The following is a 17,306-nucleotide window of genomic DNA, read 5'->3' as shown; positions in this document are numbered from 1 at the left end:
GCTTGATTCCTAATACAGACTGTTAATGCACATTCCCAACTGTATTTTGTATATAATGTTGCTGTTTTTTTTTTTTTTTAATTATTTCCTTTTGGAATTGAAAGAAAATTTAAGAATTTTAGAACTTTAGGAATAAGTGAAGATTATAATATGAATACATTTTTCTTACAGGATGATACTCCTGAAATCCTTTTAGAAAAAAAAGATTTCTCATGTCATCTAAATATGTATTTTTTATAACTCTGCAACCATTATCTTTTGCTTTGATATGGCTCACTCCTTAATGTTTCTTAAGACCCTTTAAAAGTGAAATGTACGGGTACCTGGGTGGCTCAGTCGGCTAAGTGTCTGCCTTTGGCTCAGGTCATAATGGGATCGAGCCCCGCATCGGGCTCCCTGCTCAGTGGGGAGTCTGCTGCTTCTTCTCCCTCTCCCTCTGCCTACTGCTACCCCTGCTTGTGCTCGCTGTCTGTCAAATAAATAAAAATCTTAAAAAAAAAAAAAAGTGATATGTAAATCAGAATTACCTGGTATCCTTATTATAGCTCGTATCTCGTTGTATTATGGTTTTTTTAATTTGTATATGTCTGCCACTAAGCTCTGTACTCTTTGAAAGCAGGAATTTTGCTTCTACCTGTGTAAACTCAACATTATTCCTGGACCATAGAAGGCACTTAGTCAATATTGTACAGTACCCGAATTTAAGAAATGTTTCAAACTGAACTTAATTTTTTTTCCTTTCTTGCTAAGGCTTCAAGTTCCCTGTAGAATTCTAAAATAACCTTTGCTGATGAGGATGTCTGATACTGTTACTGTAAAAAATGAAACTGAAACAATGAAGGATTTGGAGGCAGAAGTGAAAGATACAACCAGAGTTGAAAATCTTATCAAATCAGAAAACTATGGGAAGATTTTGGCAGAGAAGAATGAACGTTGTATTGACAACAATATTGATTTGCAGGTAAACAGGATTTTCTCTCTGGCTACAAATACTAAATACTCAAGATAGAGTTATACTCTTTATACCAAACTCACTTTCAGAATTCTAAAAGGTTAAGTTGACCCTTTGGGACATGCTGACCGGCTGGTTTTTTAGCGGTCTGGATTAGCTTGTTGAGTGTAGCTCTTTGAATTGCTTATATCTTTGATTTGCTTTGTATTTACTTGTAATTGCTTTTATTTGTATGTGGCCAATATGTTTTTTATTGGCATTCTACTTTTTCATACCATTCTGCACCTGTTAGTGTCGTGAGAGTTCAGAGTCTAACCTAAGAGCCCTTAAAAGAGAGCAGAATAAGCATTGAAAACTATAGTTCTCTTGGCAAAAACAACCCTCCAGGGAAGCAATCATCCATGACTAAGAAAAGTGGTTGGTGGGGAAAAAAGAAGTCACTTGAGGCTTTTGTCACTACACATATATGATGACAGAATTAACCGTGGAGAAGGCTTTTAATTCCAGGCATAGATGGAAATTGATGAGTTGGTCAACAGATTCAAGATAGGTAAAAAATTATTTCAGGTAGTACATACATTCACTTCTAAGTGTTCCAGTTATCTTCTTGCTATAAAAGACATTACTGCAAAACAAAGGGTTACTAATTTTTAAACACCATTTTATTTTTTAATATTACATGATTTATGAGTCCGAAAGAATAAGGGCTTGGCTTACTGAACTTTCTATTGCACAAGGCATCAAAAGTGGTTTTTGCTGGTATTTAACTGACAGATGGGCTGGCGTGGAAGGTCCAAACTGTTTCACCCACATATCTGGCACCTTGGTAGGAACGGCAGAAATGTAGTCTCAGCTGAAACTGGGAGCGCCTACCTATGGCCCCTCCAACGTGGGAGGCCCAGGGTAGTTAGACTTACCGTGTGACAACTCAGGGCGTCACAGAAACAGTGTTCCAAAAGCCAAGCACAGCTGCAAGCGTTCTTTTGACCTAGGCTCAGAAGTCCCAGAATGTCTCTTCCACTGTTGTCTTTTGATGACACGTGTCAGTAAAGTTAATCCAGATTTAAGGGAAGGGGAATTAGAGCCTGCTTCTCAGTAGGAAAGACCTTTTTTTTTTTTTTTTTTAATTTTTTTTTATTGTTATGTTAATCCCCATACATTACATCATTAGTTTTAGATATAGTGTTCCATGATTCATTGTTTGTGCATAACACCCAGTGCTCCATGCAGAACGTGCCCTCCTCAATACCCATCACCAGGCTAACCCATCCTCCCAACCCCCTCCCCTCTAGAACCCTCAGTTTGTTTTTCAGAGTCCATCGTCTCTCATGGTTCTTCTAGTAGGAAAGACCTTTAATCTGCCACAAAAAACTTACCTTAAAATACTATTTTTAACTCATTTGTTTTAGTTTAGCCCTATGGATAAAGAATTCTGCTTTTGGAGAAAATATTTTATCATTACTCTATCATTCTTAATACATCCTGGAGATCTTGAGGGCTACATGAGGGCTACTTTGTTTTTATTTGTTTTGTAAGTAAAGAAGATTCTTTTGAAGGTTATTTCATACCTTCGTTCAGTCAAAAACTTTGTTTATTCCCCAGTATATGCCAGAAATGTGTTAGAAAATGAAAGCAACTCACACAGCTATAAAAAAGCATTTAGGCCCCACTTATTAAGTATAGTCAAGTGGTAATTACCTAAGAAATGGGGAGAAATCACGTACTTTCCCTAGGCATTTTTAGTAATAGCACTTTTTAAAACAAAAAATTGCCAAGCCTGCAATCACTATACTTGGTGATGGCAGTATGCCAGTATCCTGATTGAATCAGAGAAAATCTGCTAAAATTCTATTTTATTCATGATTGAAATAGTAGAAGATTTCATTTTAGTCCCTTTTTTACACCTAATGTTCACTCTTCTAGGTCATGCTTATAAACAAGCGATTAATTTGGATTACTGCATTTCCAACTGTGTCTATTGTGTTGCCCTCGGCAATAAGCACAAGAGCATTCTGATGATGACTATCGAATCATGGCCCAATTGTTGATATTATAGGAAAATTTCATGCATTACCCAAACGCTTATTGAAGGCCTATTCTATGTCAAGGAAATACTATAGTAAGCAAAAATGGCATGGTCTCTGATATCATATTCCATATAGCATCATGACTGTAAAGGTTGGGAAGAGGAACAAAGAGAACATGAGAATTCATTTAATCCATTGAATGCTATATTCACAGTTTATTCAAACGTTTATTAAGAATTTACTATGTGTGAGAATATTAACTCTGCTTGGAACAACTGTGTTAAGAGAATAGAATCTTGTTAACAAGAATCTGGCTAATACAAAGTTACCTTTTAACTTAATACGGAATTACTCTTTATGAAATGCCTTTCTTCTAACATACTAGTAGACAGTTCATCTTTCTTTGGTACCTCTAAGATACTGCCTAAAGATTTAATTTTAGTAGCAACTATTATTAGGGGCACCTGGGTGGCTCATTCGGTTAAGTGTGCAACTCCTGATCTCAGCTCAGGTCTTGCGTTCGAGCCCCACGTTCATGGGCTCGAAAATAGCAACTGTTATTTTTACTCAAATTTAGATGTATGTGCGAACTAACATAGGTTTCCCATTAAGAATTTTGAATAAACCAATATATTCTCTACTTTCTTCTATATCATTTTGAAAGTGAACTACCATGAATAAACTTATGTCCAGTTGTCTTGCTTCAGCACAGTAATACTTGAAGTGACCTAGGAAAATGAAAATGTTTTCCTCAACAATCATACATTTTATCCATTTCCAAGTCTTAATTTCCTGGCCATCCCCTTAGTATTTTATTTAGAAAAAGTCATTTTTTTAAAAGATATTATTTATTTATTTATTTGAGAGAGAGAGAGAAAGCAAGAGAGAGCACAAGTGGAGAGGAAGGGGCGGAGGGAGAGGAAGAAGCAGACTCCTCGCTGAGCAGGGAGCCCAATGCAGGGCTCCATCCCAGGACCCTGGGATCATGACTTGAGTCGAAGGCAGACATTTATCCTACTGAGCCACCTAGGTGCCCCTAGAAAAAGTCATTTTTAAATGAAGGGATATATTAACTTCTTTAATACTATGAAGAAATCTTACGATTTTCTACTATCTGTTAAAGATAGCATTTACATGAAAAATTTCATCCAACTAGGGAGAAGCCAGCAAACGTTGGACATCGCGGTGGATCGTTACAAGTAGAGACTCTCTCATAGAGCTCCTTAACCTTTGCTTTTATAAATAATTCTACTTGCGTGACTCTCTACTTTTAAAAAATTTTAGTTGTGTTTTTTATTCCAAGTTTTGCTTCAGGTTATAATCTTTTACAGAATTTTAAGGATTACTTCCTTAAGAATACTTTAGTGCTAATTCAAGCAATCTGTGTGCATTAATATCAAGAAGTTAACTTACCCATGTAATTGCTGTGGAGTTGTTCTGAACTATTGATTATGGTCCCAAATAATTGTGCATAGTTTTTGCTTAGTAACTTTTCTACTGCCACACGCTAGTCCTATTGCAAATCTTAAGTTGCATATTGGACTTTCTATGATTATGAAGTATTTAGAAGATAGAGGTGATGAGGAGCCAAGTTTCTAAATTTTGTTTGATTACAACTAATATGTAATGTGGGGTGAATGGTGGGGGCAGGGGAGTAAGTGTTTGCTTTGGTTTTCTTTGTATAACTAATTTATGTGACGTCTGGTGTTTGGTTTTTCTCAGCCATAGAATTTTCAGATTAAATTTAGGGTAAATTAATTGTGTTGATTTTTTGCAATAATTTATTTGAAATGTAAAATTAGGAATCTTGTACTCTGCTTACTTATTAATGGGTCATACTCAACTTTCCCATTCTTATACAGTTGTATCTTTTTACTTGACAAATGTTTTGCCTAGGTGTGTTCATCCGTGTACATGTGTATGTAAACACGATCCAAAACATATTTTAGAGCAATTTAAACAATGGTCTCTCGACAAACTATTTATTGAACAATAGGATGGCCAATTCAGTCTGTGTTGGTTACCTTTGTTTTGGAGGAAATAACCGATTTTTGTTAACAACTAGGCCTTTATGTGCCAAAGTGCATGAACAGCTTCTGATATATATGAGTGAATTTTCCAGACACAGAATCAGTTGAAGTGGGTGTTTAGTATATTCTCAGTTTCTGTAGCAGGCCCTTTGATAATCAAGATGATACTCTTACATCTTGTATCACCTAGTTAGTTCCAATGCATATCTTTAAAAAGGGGAAGATGGGGCATGTAAGAGACAAGAAAGCAATGGCAATCTAATAAGGTTATCAGAAAAATTCGAGGTATAGGTACACTTCAACAGATTAATGGGCATTAAATTCCTTAACTGATGAAACATGCAAAGAAGTTTTTATTTGATGGGTTGAATAAAAGTCTGTTTATACAAAATCATACATAGCTTCACCGTTTTCCTGTTTGTCTAACAAAGATATAAAGGATGTATATAACATACCTGATACACAGTGAGAGCCTGGCAAATGGTAGATTCTCTTAACCGTATCATATTTATAATCATTAGCATGTTATTAATTATTTAATAGCAATAGTACAACTGTATGGCTCCTCACATTGGTCCCTTTATTGTCACACAACATCCTTTTTTTAGTGATAAAATAAAAAAACTTACTTTTTGATATAAGCTCCCCAAAATTTCAGTGCAGTTTTTTTTCCTTTGCATTAAGTTCTAGATCTTTATACTGTACTTTTATTGTCTTTTATTAATATTTAATGAGTTCAACTTTTAAAACTAAAATTCACTTCCCATAGTGCACTTTAATTTTTAAATTATTTCAAGGACTTGATACTCTTTCTATTGAACCTGGGTTATATGCACATAAGATAGCTAGCACTTATAAACACATTTGCTTTTCACAGTGCTTCATTATTACATGTATATAGAAGTTCACTTCTTACAGATGTAGAAATCTTTTTACATAATATTTTACTTCCTCCAGTAAATTCCAATAGGATGCTGAGATCCTTAATCTTTAATATAAGGGGTAACTGTAAACCAGATAAGTCTGTGAGTTTCTCCATGGACTTTTCCTTAGAGTCTAAGATTTAGGGCTTTGGATATTTAACCCTGTGTTCTTTTGCCCAAAGTGTAAAATGATATAAACCAGTTAGTGATTGGTGTTGGTTTGTCGGTTTATTGATTTAAAAGTCCTGTCTTCCAACTCAGAAAACTTTGATGTTTTCTATTATTCCAGTGGAAATGATCAGCCCGACTCCATGGTTTTTATTGCTACTGACCTTAAGCTAGACATTTAACACTTCAATTCATTATCTCCTCCTACATAATTACCATAATCCTTACTATTAACTTAAAAAGTACTGAGAATTAGTAAACTCTTCAAGGTGTATTAGGAGTCTTAGTTGAAGCATTTCAACCATTATAATTTATTTTGTTCATAGTAATTACGTATGAAAAATGATCCCCTTTTTGAAATAGATTTCCTCTTAATTGAGGGTCTTTAATTGGTGGCTGTTTTTATGCTAACACATAGTATAACTCATAAAGATTATTCTTTCTTAGCAGTACCTAATTGTCATTGTTCATCATTCCACGTTTTGTTTTTTGTGTTTTTTTCACTTTTCTTTTATAATAAAGAGCCTTCAAACAGATCTAAACTATTCTTAATAATACAGGGAAAGGTAAGAAAACTACTGAAACTATTAGACCAAAAGAGACATTTATGGTAAGGAAAAAGGAAAAAAAAAAACACCTATGTACCATTTCTTTATATTAAGTTGACTACATAAATTTAAGTTTCTGTTTCTTTTGTTGTTAGTTGTAAAACTGTCTGGTTTGGCTTAGCAGTTAAGGTACAAGTAATGTTTTGAGAATCCTTCCACATTCATATTCTGAAACAAATTCTAGATCTGTTTAAAGTTCCTTTATTGTAAACAAAAGACCAAAGTACTGAAATCATCAATGATGTTTGTTTTTATTTGCCCTCAAAATTGATCTACAGGGTAGTTAATTTAAGAATAGTTTACATTTATTGTGCTATTACACCTTAACCACTTATTCCTAAACCTCAGTTTTTCTCCAGGTTAGTAGCTTGTAGTTCTGACCCGTTTCAAACTGAAGTTCTTTAAGCATATTTCATATTCTGCATGCATTTATTGGCCTAATACATGTTTTGTATCAAACAATGTTAATTATAAATTGGGGACCTTGTCCCTTAGCATCTTTCTAGAGATGTTAAGTTCTGTTAAACAACCTGCTAAATTTTTACTGTGACAATAAAATTCTGGTAAAAATGAAAAGCAAAACAATAGAGAAAATCAATGAAACCAGGAGTTGGTTCTTCAAAAAAATCAACCAAATTGGCAAAACTTTAGCTAGATGGACTAAGAAAAAACAAGACTCAAATTACTAAAATCAGAAATGAAAGTGGGGACATTACTACCAATTCTACAAAATAAAAAGATTATAAACGACTGTGGTAGTCTAAATGACTGTGCACCAACAAACTGGATAGTGTAGAGGAGATGAACAAATTGCTAGAAACATAAAACCTAACAAGACAAAATCATGAAGACACGAAATCTGAAAAGACCTGTAGCTAGTAAGGAGATTGAATCAGTAATCAAAAATCTTCCAGCAGAGAAAAGCCCTGGACCTGATGACTTTACTGGTGAATTTTACCAAACATTTAAAAAAGTAATATCAGGGGCTCCTGGGTGGCTCAGTTGGTTAAGTGTCCGACTCTTGATTTTGGTTCAGGTTGTGATCTCAGGGTCATGGGATCAAGCCCCACATTGGGTTCTGTGCTCAATGGGAGTCTGCTTGAGATTCTGTCTCTCTCCCTCTCCTTCTGCCCCTCCCCCTGCTCTCTCTTTCTCTCTCTAAGATAAATAAATTAATATTTAAAAAGTAATACCAATCCTTCTCCAACTTTTCCAAAAAATTACAGAGAAGGAAACTCGTCCGAACTCATTCTGTGTTTCCAGCATTACTGTGATACCAAAGCCAGACAAAGATACTACAAAAAACTAAAGACCAATGTCCTTTATGAACATTGATGCAAAAATCTTTAGCAGAATACTAGTAAATTGAATTCAGCAGCATATGAAAAGATTATATGCCCTGACCAAGTGGGATTTAATCCTGAAATTCAAGGATGGTTCAACATATAAAAATCCATCAGTTAAACACAGTATGTTAACAGAATGAAAGGAATAAAACATTCGATCATCTCAATTGATGCAGAAAAGGCATTTCACAAATTCAACACCCTTTTTTGATAAAACATTCAAAAAAACTTGTAATGGAAGGAAACTGCATCAACATAATAAAAGCCATATATGAAGAACCAACATTGTTCATACTCAGTAGCAAAAGACTTAAAGCTTTTCCTCTAAAATCAGGAACAGGGCAAAGATGCCTGCTTTCACCACTTCTATTCAACATAGTACTAGTAAATTCTAGCCAGAGCAATTAGACAAGAAAAAGAAATAAAAGGCATCTAAATTGGAAAGGAAGAAATAAATTTCTGCAGATGATATGATCTTATATATAGAAAACTGTAAAGATTCCCTAAAAAGCCGTTAAAACTAATAAATGAATTTAGTAAAGTAGCAGAACACAAAATCACACACACACACACACAATTGGGTTGCACTTCCATACAGTAACAACAAACAGTCTGAAAAGGAAATTGTAAAAGCAATTCAATTTACAATAGCATCAAAAGAATAAAATACTGGGGCATCTGGGTGGCTCAGTTGGTTAAGTGTCCAACTCTTGGTTTTTCCTGAGGTCATGATCTCAGGATGGTGAGATGGAGCCCCACATCAGGCTCTACACTGGACATGGAGCCTGCTTAAGATTCTCTCTCTTGCTCTCCCTCTGCTCCCCCTTAAAAAAAATCCAAAAGAATAAAGTACGTAGGAATTAACTTAAGGAAGTAAAAAACTTGTACAATGAAAACTGTATAATGTTGCTTAAAATGACATAACTAGATGGAAACACATCCCATGTTTATGAACAGATTTGATATTGTTAAAATGTCAGTACTACCCAAAATGATCTACAGATTTAATGCAATCCCTATCAAAATCCAAATGACATTTTTTGCTGAAATAGAAAAACCCATTCTAAAATTCATAGGGAATCTGATGGGACCCAGAATAGAATTAAGAAAATAATTTTTCTTGATTGAGGATTATTTGACATACAGTATATTAGCTTCAAGTATACAACAGTGATGCAGCCTTTGTATACACTGTGAAATGTATACCTCAATAAATCTAGTTACCATCTCAGCATACAAAATTAATATAATATATTATAATATAATATTATTGACTATATTCCCCATGCTGTGCATAACATCCCCTGTAACTTACTTTGTAACTGGACGTTTGTACTCCTTGATTCCCTTTACTCATTTTGCTCCACCCTACACCCACCAAAACGATCTTGAAAAAGAACAAAATTAGAGGACTCACACATCCCATTTTCAAAACTTATATCAAAGCTACGGTAATCAAAACTGTTGTACTGACAAAAAGACTGATAGACCAATGTAAGAAAATAGCCCAGAAATAGACTCTTGCATTGCATATATGGTCAAATGATTTTTGAGAAGGTGCCAACACCATGGAGAAAGGACAGTCTTTTTAACAAATGGTGACTGGGACAGCTGGATATCCACATGCAAAAGAAGGAGGTTGGAGCTTTACCTAATGCTGTATATAAAAATTAACACAAAATGAATGAAAGACCTAAACATAAGAGCTAAAATATGAAACTCTTAGAAGAAACAGGGGGAAAGCATCATGACATTGGATTTGGCAATGATTTCTTAAATATGACACCAAAGGGGCCAGCCAAGAGGGCTTTTTCAGTCCCTAACTGACCGTACCTCCAAGACACCCCAGTCCCCAGGGATACCTGCTACAATCTGCATATCTGAGAGAGAACAGGCCATGGAGCTGGGGCTGCCAGACCTGTTAAAAGTTGACAACTTTAAGGAGGTCAAAGGGTAAATACTACAAAACCACAAAACATACTGAAGAAGGTGTGGGTTGATATCCCCAAGATTCTGCATCTCAACAACCTCCCAGCTGATGCCAGCATTGGCTGTTGACAGGCTAATGGGCTGTACTTTGAACAGTGAGGACATAAGATGCCTAAGAGAAAAACAACAACACTAATAAAGGAAAACAACCATTAAGCTATGGAAGCTATGCCAACCAAATGATTAGTCACAGCAGACTCCTTGACCCTTGGGTGTTTCCAGCAAAAACCCACACAGCCCAGAGCAGTGATACGATGATCATGGCCCCACAGACAACAGGAGGAAAGCCACTAGGCTGGTTCAGTATTACCAAAGAGGGAATGTGGCATTCTCAAGAAAAGAGTCGATGCTGAGATCTGAGACAAGACTATATTAATCTTCTGGTGCCAGACCCAATGCCTGGGAACTTGAGAGTATGTGTTTGGGTTCAGAGTGGATGGGTTTCCTTTTGAAAACCATGGACCTCCTGAAAACCTTAAGAACTTGGGGAAGAAATCCTTGGAGGAGAGGTGCCCTCTGTTAATCCCATTGACATTTCTTCCCAAAAAAGATCCTGAGTTGGAAAGAGAAGCTCAAAGTAATGACCCACCATTTTGGAGTTAAATTCATTAAACTCAAAGATTCAGAGCTAAAGTTTCCAAAGTTCAACTGAGCACTCCTTCCATTTTCCAGATACCTACGCTGATGGAAATGAATTACACAGGGTCACCTGGGGAGCCAGTGGCATGATTGAGACTCGCCTCTAGCCTTCTACCTCCATTTGTTTTTTCCAGAGCAGTGATACCTCATTTTTGCCCAACTACCCTAAAAGCAGCATCTGTGTTTCGGTGCATTTTCCAGCGAACTCAAGCTCTTTTTGCTGAGTCTTGTAGATGTTACAACATTGCAAAAATGAGGACACTCCAGGGGGCATCCCTGTCCGAGGCTTTGACTTGCTTCCTAATTTGTGAGACTTCTCTGATGAGAGTCAGATAAGATAGGGTGTTCTCAAGATGGATGGGTTTTAGAAAGGGAAAATAAAATGCTAAACTCACATGCATACATGCCACAGATTGGCTCAGGAAAGGTATTCAGCATCTCTATCAGGCTGATGAGGGGAGACTAGGGACAGATGAATCTTGCTTTAACATGATTCTTGCCATAAGTAGGTTTTCTCAGCTGAAAACTACCATGGAGGCTTATTCCAGGATGGCTAATCAAGATTTGTTAGGCAGTGTTGGCCTTGAGTTAGAAGTGGTTTGAAGACCATCTTGCTGTGTGCCCTGAACCACCTTGCTTTCTTTACTGAGAGGCTCTACTAGTCCATGAAAGTTGCCAACACAGATGACTCCACCCTAATCAGGATCATGGTCACTGAAGATTGATCTTGTACAAATAAAACAGATGTTCAGTCAGGTGTATCAGAAGACTGTAGGCACAGTGATTCCAAGTGACACTAGTGGAGATTACTAAAGGTTCCCTCTGGCCTTTGTGGGCCAGTAGGAGGTATTTTTTAAATGAATGAAGCCATTCAAAGATTATTCTTCAAAGCAGTGACTGACCCCATGCAGCAAGATCAATTATCACCTAACCAAAAGAGCTTGTTACTAAGGGTTGTGTCAGAGTAATGTGCTTGGTTTGCACCTGTAATTATTGCCTTAATTCCAATGTTAATTTTTCTCCATATACAATCAATGTAAAGTCATATCTCATGGTATTTATAAAGCATAATTCTCACTGGTCTTACTCTAATCAGAGTATCAAAGGGAATATAAATCAAATCTCTAAAAGGGGGAGGGGAATTAACTTGGGACAAAACATTGGATTTAGCAATGACTTCTTGGATATGACACCAAAGGCCCAGGTAACAAAAGAAAAAAAGACAAATTGGACTTCATGAAGATTCTTTTAAATTGTGCATTAAAAGCCATTGTCAACAGAGTAAAAAGGCAGTGGTAACCCGTAGGAGGAAACATCTGTAAATCGTGTATCTGACAAGTGATTAATAACCAGAATATATAAAGAATTCCTAAAAACACAACTATGAAACAACTGTATTCAAAAATGGGCAAAGGACTTGAATAGACATTTCTCTAAAGAAGATCTGTGAATGGCCAATAAGTACATGAAAAGAGACAAATCATCATTAATCATTAGGGAAAAGCAAATCAAAACTACAGTGAGATACTACCTCACACACCCATTAGGATGGATATCAAAAACCAAAAACAAGTGTTGGCAGAGATGTGGAGGAATTGAAACCTTGTACACTCTTGGTGGGAATTTAAAATGGGACAGCCACTATGGAAAACAGTATAGCAGTTCTTCAAAAAATTAAAAATAGCATTACCATATAGTCCAGCAATTCTACTTTTAAGTATATAACCCCAAAAAAACTGAAAGCAGAATTTTGAATATATATTTATTTGTATGCCCTTGTTCTTAGCAACATTATTCACGATAGTTGAAACATTGAATCAACCCAAATGCGTCCATCAACATATGAACGGATGAGCACACTTTGGTGTATACATACAATATAATATTACTCAGCCTTAGAAAGGAAGGAAATTCTGCAGTATGCTATAACATGGATAAATCTTGAGGTCATTATGCTAAATGAAATAACCCAATCACAAAAGGCAAATACTGTATGATTCTACTTACATGAAGTACTTCAAATAGAACATTAAGACGAAGAATGGTGGTTGCCAGGGACTGTGGGGAGAGGAGAATGGGAATTATATTTAATTAGGTATAGAGTTTCAGTTTTACAAGATGAAAAAAATTATGGATGTGGATGGTAGTGATGGTTGTACAACATTATAAATGTATTTAATACTACTGAACTGTATACTTAATTGTTAAGATGGTAAATTTTGTGTGTATTTTTCTGGTTAAAAAAATGGGAAAAAGTTAAAGCATGCTTTAAGTAATAAGATACATTTTTTAAGAAATTGTATTCCTATTACAGCCAAATCTGGCAGCCAAATTGATACCAAAATATAAAACAAAGGCTATTTACTTTAATAAACAGAACTTGTTTTCTCTGCTTTGTTCTTGTGTATATATTATGTAATTTCAGTTCTTTGCTATTTGAAGTGAAATTATAACTGATTTTTATTGAGTAATGCCACTTTGGCAGGTTATAATCTACTTATGTAGTAGTGTATTAGTTTTCTGTTGCAGCATAGCATATACTATAAACTTAGATGCTTAAAAGAACATCCCCTTGTCAACTCACAGTTCCGTAGATTGGAAGCTAAGTTGGGCTCAGCCAAGTTCTTTGTCTAGGGTTTCACAACGCCAAAATCCAAGGTGTTGGCCAGGCTGGGCCCTCATCTGAAAACTTGGGAGAAGAATTTGCTTCCAAGCTCATTCCAGTTGCTGGCATAACTTAGTTCCTCACAGCTAGCTGTAAGCCTGAGATCCATGTTTCCTGACTGACTTCTCAGCCAAGGGCCACTCTGCTCCTAGAGCCTGCCTACAGTCCTCCCACGGCCTCTCCATCTTGGCAGCCAGCAATGGTGTGTCATTTCCTTCTCACCCTTTATTTCTGACTTGCCTTTCTGCTCCCAACTAAAGTAAACTTTCAACTTTTAAAGGGCTCTCCTGATTGGATCAGACCCAGCTGAGTTATCTCTGTATCTTAACATGAATTTATTTGGGATTTTAATTGTATCTATAAAACCCCCTTCCACAGCCTTACTTATACTTAGATTGGAGTTTGATTAAATAATCAGAGGATGGGAGTTTGGGGAAGCCATCTTTAGTGTTCTGTCTGCCACAGAGAGTATTTGATCCACAAGAAGGTTTTTTATAGGTCTGATGTAAAGTGTACTAGACTGAGGTTCTGAAGGTCTTGGGTTCTGTTTGACTGTTTAGTAATTCTGAACTTGGACTATGAGATTCTTGAGACCAGAACTGTCTTACTTATCTCTGTAGCCCCAGTGCCTGGCAGTGTCTTGTATATAAGGGGAACTCAGAACATGTTAATTAAATGAAGTCACACTGAGATAATTTTACCTCTCTATTTTCTTTTCATCTTCATCGTCATCAGAGGTTCCTACAGAATTAAAACTGAGCTGGTGAATGCATGTATAAGTCTATGAAAACTATAAATCATTACTATAGGAGTAACATACAGTATCCTCACTTAATTTTTTTTTTTTAAGTTAAATCTTACGGCTAGTGAGCAGAAGTAGGACATTGGTCTTCTGACAGGCTAGATTCCTAACCTTTAATAACCTATTACATATATATATAGTGCTTTAGGTTTTACAAAACCCCTTTTTTAAATCTGCCTTTTAATGAACCTATTCAAGAGCCTTGAAAACTAGTACAAATAGTATGAGCTTTTATACAGATGAGAATAAACTGAAAAATTTGACCAGGATCACCTACTTATAAGCAAAGCTAGAGATTTAAATTCAGTCCTCCTGCATAGGAAATACAGCTTGTATTTGCCAATTCCTCATCTCTTTTATTTTAAAATTTTTTAATAGAAAGTTTTATACCCCTGATATTTAGAATTATAAGGGATGACCGAGGATGGGAGTAAGTTACAAATTCTTTTTTCTTCTAATGCCTTGGAACTCATTTACTTTTGTGCATTTTCTAGTATTCATCTCTTGATTTTCTCCCACTTTTTTGCCTGTAAGCCCTCACTCCATTATGTAGCATAACTTTTTAAGTTGTGTGTTTTAGACTGTTAGAAATCCTCTTGACCAAATTAAAGAAAGTAAATGGGAACAGAGGACAGTCCTGACATGTAGAAGCTCTCGTAGGGAGCACTGATGTGTGCATCTGCATGCACTTACGTGCTGCTTCCTTCTCTGTAAGACATGGAAAGTCATTTTTATTTATTTTTTCTATTTTCCTTTTGTTGTCACTGCTAAATTTGTAGTATGCATAGTCCAGGGACAAAATCCCCAAAATACAGTGCTGCTTATCTTTCAAGAACTTTGGGCACAAAATGGGGGACAAGACACACTGTTACTGCAGATTCTCATTTCTGTTGGTTTTACAGAAGGCTTTCTTGGATGTTAGAATGAAATGGTGGCTTTTTTTCATAGGTCAAGCATGCTAATCTAGATATTAAGGACTTTTTTTTAATGTTTCATGTTTGGTACCAAACTAGCTTCTTGCTTTTAATATGTATGAATGATAGATACCTGTCTGGTATTGGGGTTAGAGAGGTAGATTGGAGGTGGTAAAGTGTGTTTAAAACCTATCTGGCTCTATTTCACAGACACTTCAGCTGCTTTCCCAAACCAAAGCCTGGTATCACAAACTACAGCTGGTTGCCCCAGCAGGTGTCCCAGTCATGTGATTGACAATCTTACAGTCATGCTGAATGAACATGCACGTTGTAACTCTGCCCTCTTTTCTTCATTTCTGCTTCATTGTCTTACCCTAGACCAGGCAAATAGGATTCCATCACTAATAAACTGGTGGTGAACTTCTTACAGTGTTGAAAAGACGCCGTAGATAGATGGTTGTACTCTGACTTGATGTGCATTTGAAACATTCTTCTTAATAAGTTTGGAATTTTTCTAAGTGTAGCTACTTAAAATGCCTCAGGGTTTTGTGTGTGTGTGTGTGTGTGTGTGTATGTGTGTGTGTGTGTTCCTAATCTTAAAGTATCATGTGTTATAAAATAACTTAAGAAGTGTATTTTATTTTGGTACTACCTAAGAAGTTACCTTACAAGTTCCATTTAGCTCAGTTAACATGAGAATTGTGGCCATTTGCTGACTTAAAGAAAATACCAACCCACAGAATGGTTTTAGAGAATCTTCCACAAGTGTACTTCTGGGAGGAATCAATACTTTTTTACTTAAAACCAACTTTGATTTCCTCATTTCCAATACTTTGTGCAGGTAGTTTCTCTGTGGTTTAGGATTATGAATTAAGCAACAAACTCTCTGTTTCAGTATGATATTTAATACAAATCTTTCTTGTGTGTTCAGCGGCCATTGCAGTCATTTGGACAGACAGGAAAAAGGTCTAAGGTATAGTAAATATTTTGTGCTGGCATGCCAAGGGCCTTCCTTCATGCTTGATGAATCCTTGTTTTCATACAGCGCTGCATTCAGTTTAGTTTTGTCATATTTTGTTTGGGGCAGAAAGCTTATTTTGTTTTATTTGGGGTTTTTGTCTTGCCTAGTCGCTTTTGTGCATTGCTTTTATATCTTTAATGGTTCTCTATAGAGAAAATGGCTTTCTTACCATTCTTTGGGTTTTGAAATTAGAATTAGTCCCATTCTTGCTATTGCTACAGTTTTCGAAACTGCAGTTATTTGTTTTCACTCTTAACAAAGGGTTTTGTGATATTTAATGATATATTTAACTTGTACATTTCACCTACTTTTATACATGGCAGAAACTATAAAGAAACTTTCTAAGAAACTCTAGGGGGCTTTTGGATATGCCCTAGATTTGTGAAATGTAGTGTTAATTTTAAATACTTTTCTTTAGTCAAGCTCAAAGTTAAAGCTAGTTCGGAGCCTTGCAGTGTGTGAAGAATCTCCACCACCCCCTACAGCAGAGATATCACAGGAGAACCAGGTAAAAAAAAAACAAACAAAAACAAAAACAAAACAAAACAAAATTGTTATTTAAAGACATGGTCCAGTAACCTGCTTCCTGGAGAATACTTTTTCATAAGGTTAAATAAAAGTTGTATATGCATGTGTGTGCATTATGTATGTGTTTTCATTCGTTTGTTTTATTTTTAATGAGTGAAACTGATTTCATAATACTTGCTACGGAAGATACACATGAAAAGGTGGAAAAACCTTATTACTTCAATCTAAGGCTTAGTGCAGTAGCTTCTCTCTGGAAAAATGTAGGGATTATATACTTAACTGGGAATATGACTTTAAGGGATTATAAATTATTATTGAAAAGTTATAAAATACTAAAGTAGTACTTAGACTGAATGTAATTGTGGTGAAATTTGCCCTTTTGATTTTGGCTTTTATAAATTTGTTAAACACTTACTGCTTGTGTGTGAAGAGGAGAGACTACCCAAGACTTTGGCTTGATGTATTGTTTTACTTATTAACCTGAATGCATGGTGAAGCCAGTTTTCTAGTTAGGTTGGCTGTAATAGTTTAATACTTCTAATTTCTCTTCTGTCTGTGCTTATAAAATATTGAACAACTGAGGTTCAAGCAAATGGTTCAGTTTGCCTTTTGTATTCTTTTTAATGCTATGGCTTTACTTTTCTAATAATCTCAGCTATGCATTGATCTTTGTCTCATGTTACCTTTGGACATT

The 17,306-nt window shown here is 35.8% G+C and overlaps 1 protein-coding gene across 9 annotated transcripts in view; it reads left to right on the top strand.

The window, feature by feature from the left end:
- Positions 1–17,306, top strand: part of R3HDM1 (R3H domain containing 1) — a 197,596-nt gene that overhangs the window by 67,887 nt on the left and 112,403 nt on the right. For 5 of the 9 annotated variants that reach the window (XM_032411256.1, XM_032411293.1, XM_032411246.1 and 2 more), the window contains exons 3-5: positions 751–961; positions 15,995–16,036; positions 16,503–16,592. In XM_032411256.1, the coding sequence (XP_032267147.1) occupies positions 791–961; positions 15,995–16,036; positions 16,503–16,592 (303 nt within the window). In that variant the 5' untranslated portion in view covers positions 751–790. Of the gene's footprint in view, positions 1–750; positions 962–15,994; positions 16,037–16,502; positions 16,593–17,306 lie in introns of those variants that run through there. The other 4 variants (XM_032411309.1, XM_032411285.1, XM_032411316.1 and 1 more) reach the window with 3 other exon arrangements.

The sequence above is a fragment of the Phoca vitulina genome, unplaced genomic scaffold (genome assembly GCF_004348235.1).
Source record: "Phoca vitulina isolate PV1807 unplaced genomic scaffold, GSC_HSeal_1.0 scaffold1, whole genome shotgun sequence".
NCBI lineage: Eukaryota > Metazoa > Chordata > Mammalia > Carnivora > Phocidae > Phoca > Phoca vitulina.
This window is presented reverse-complemented; position numbering and strand designations above follow the sequence as displayed.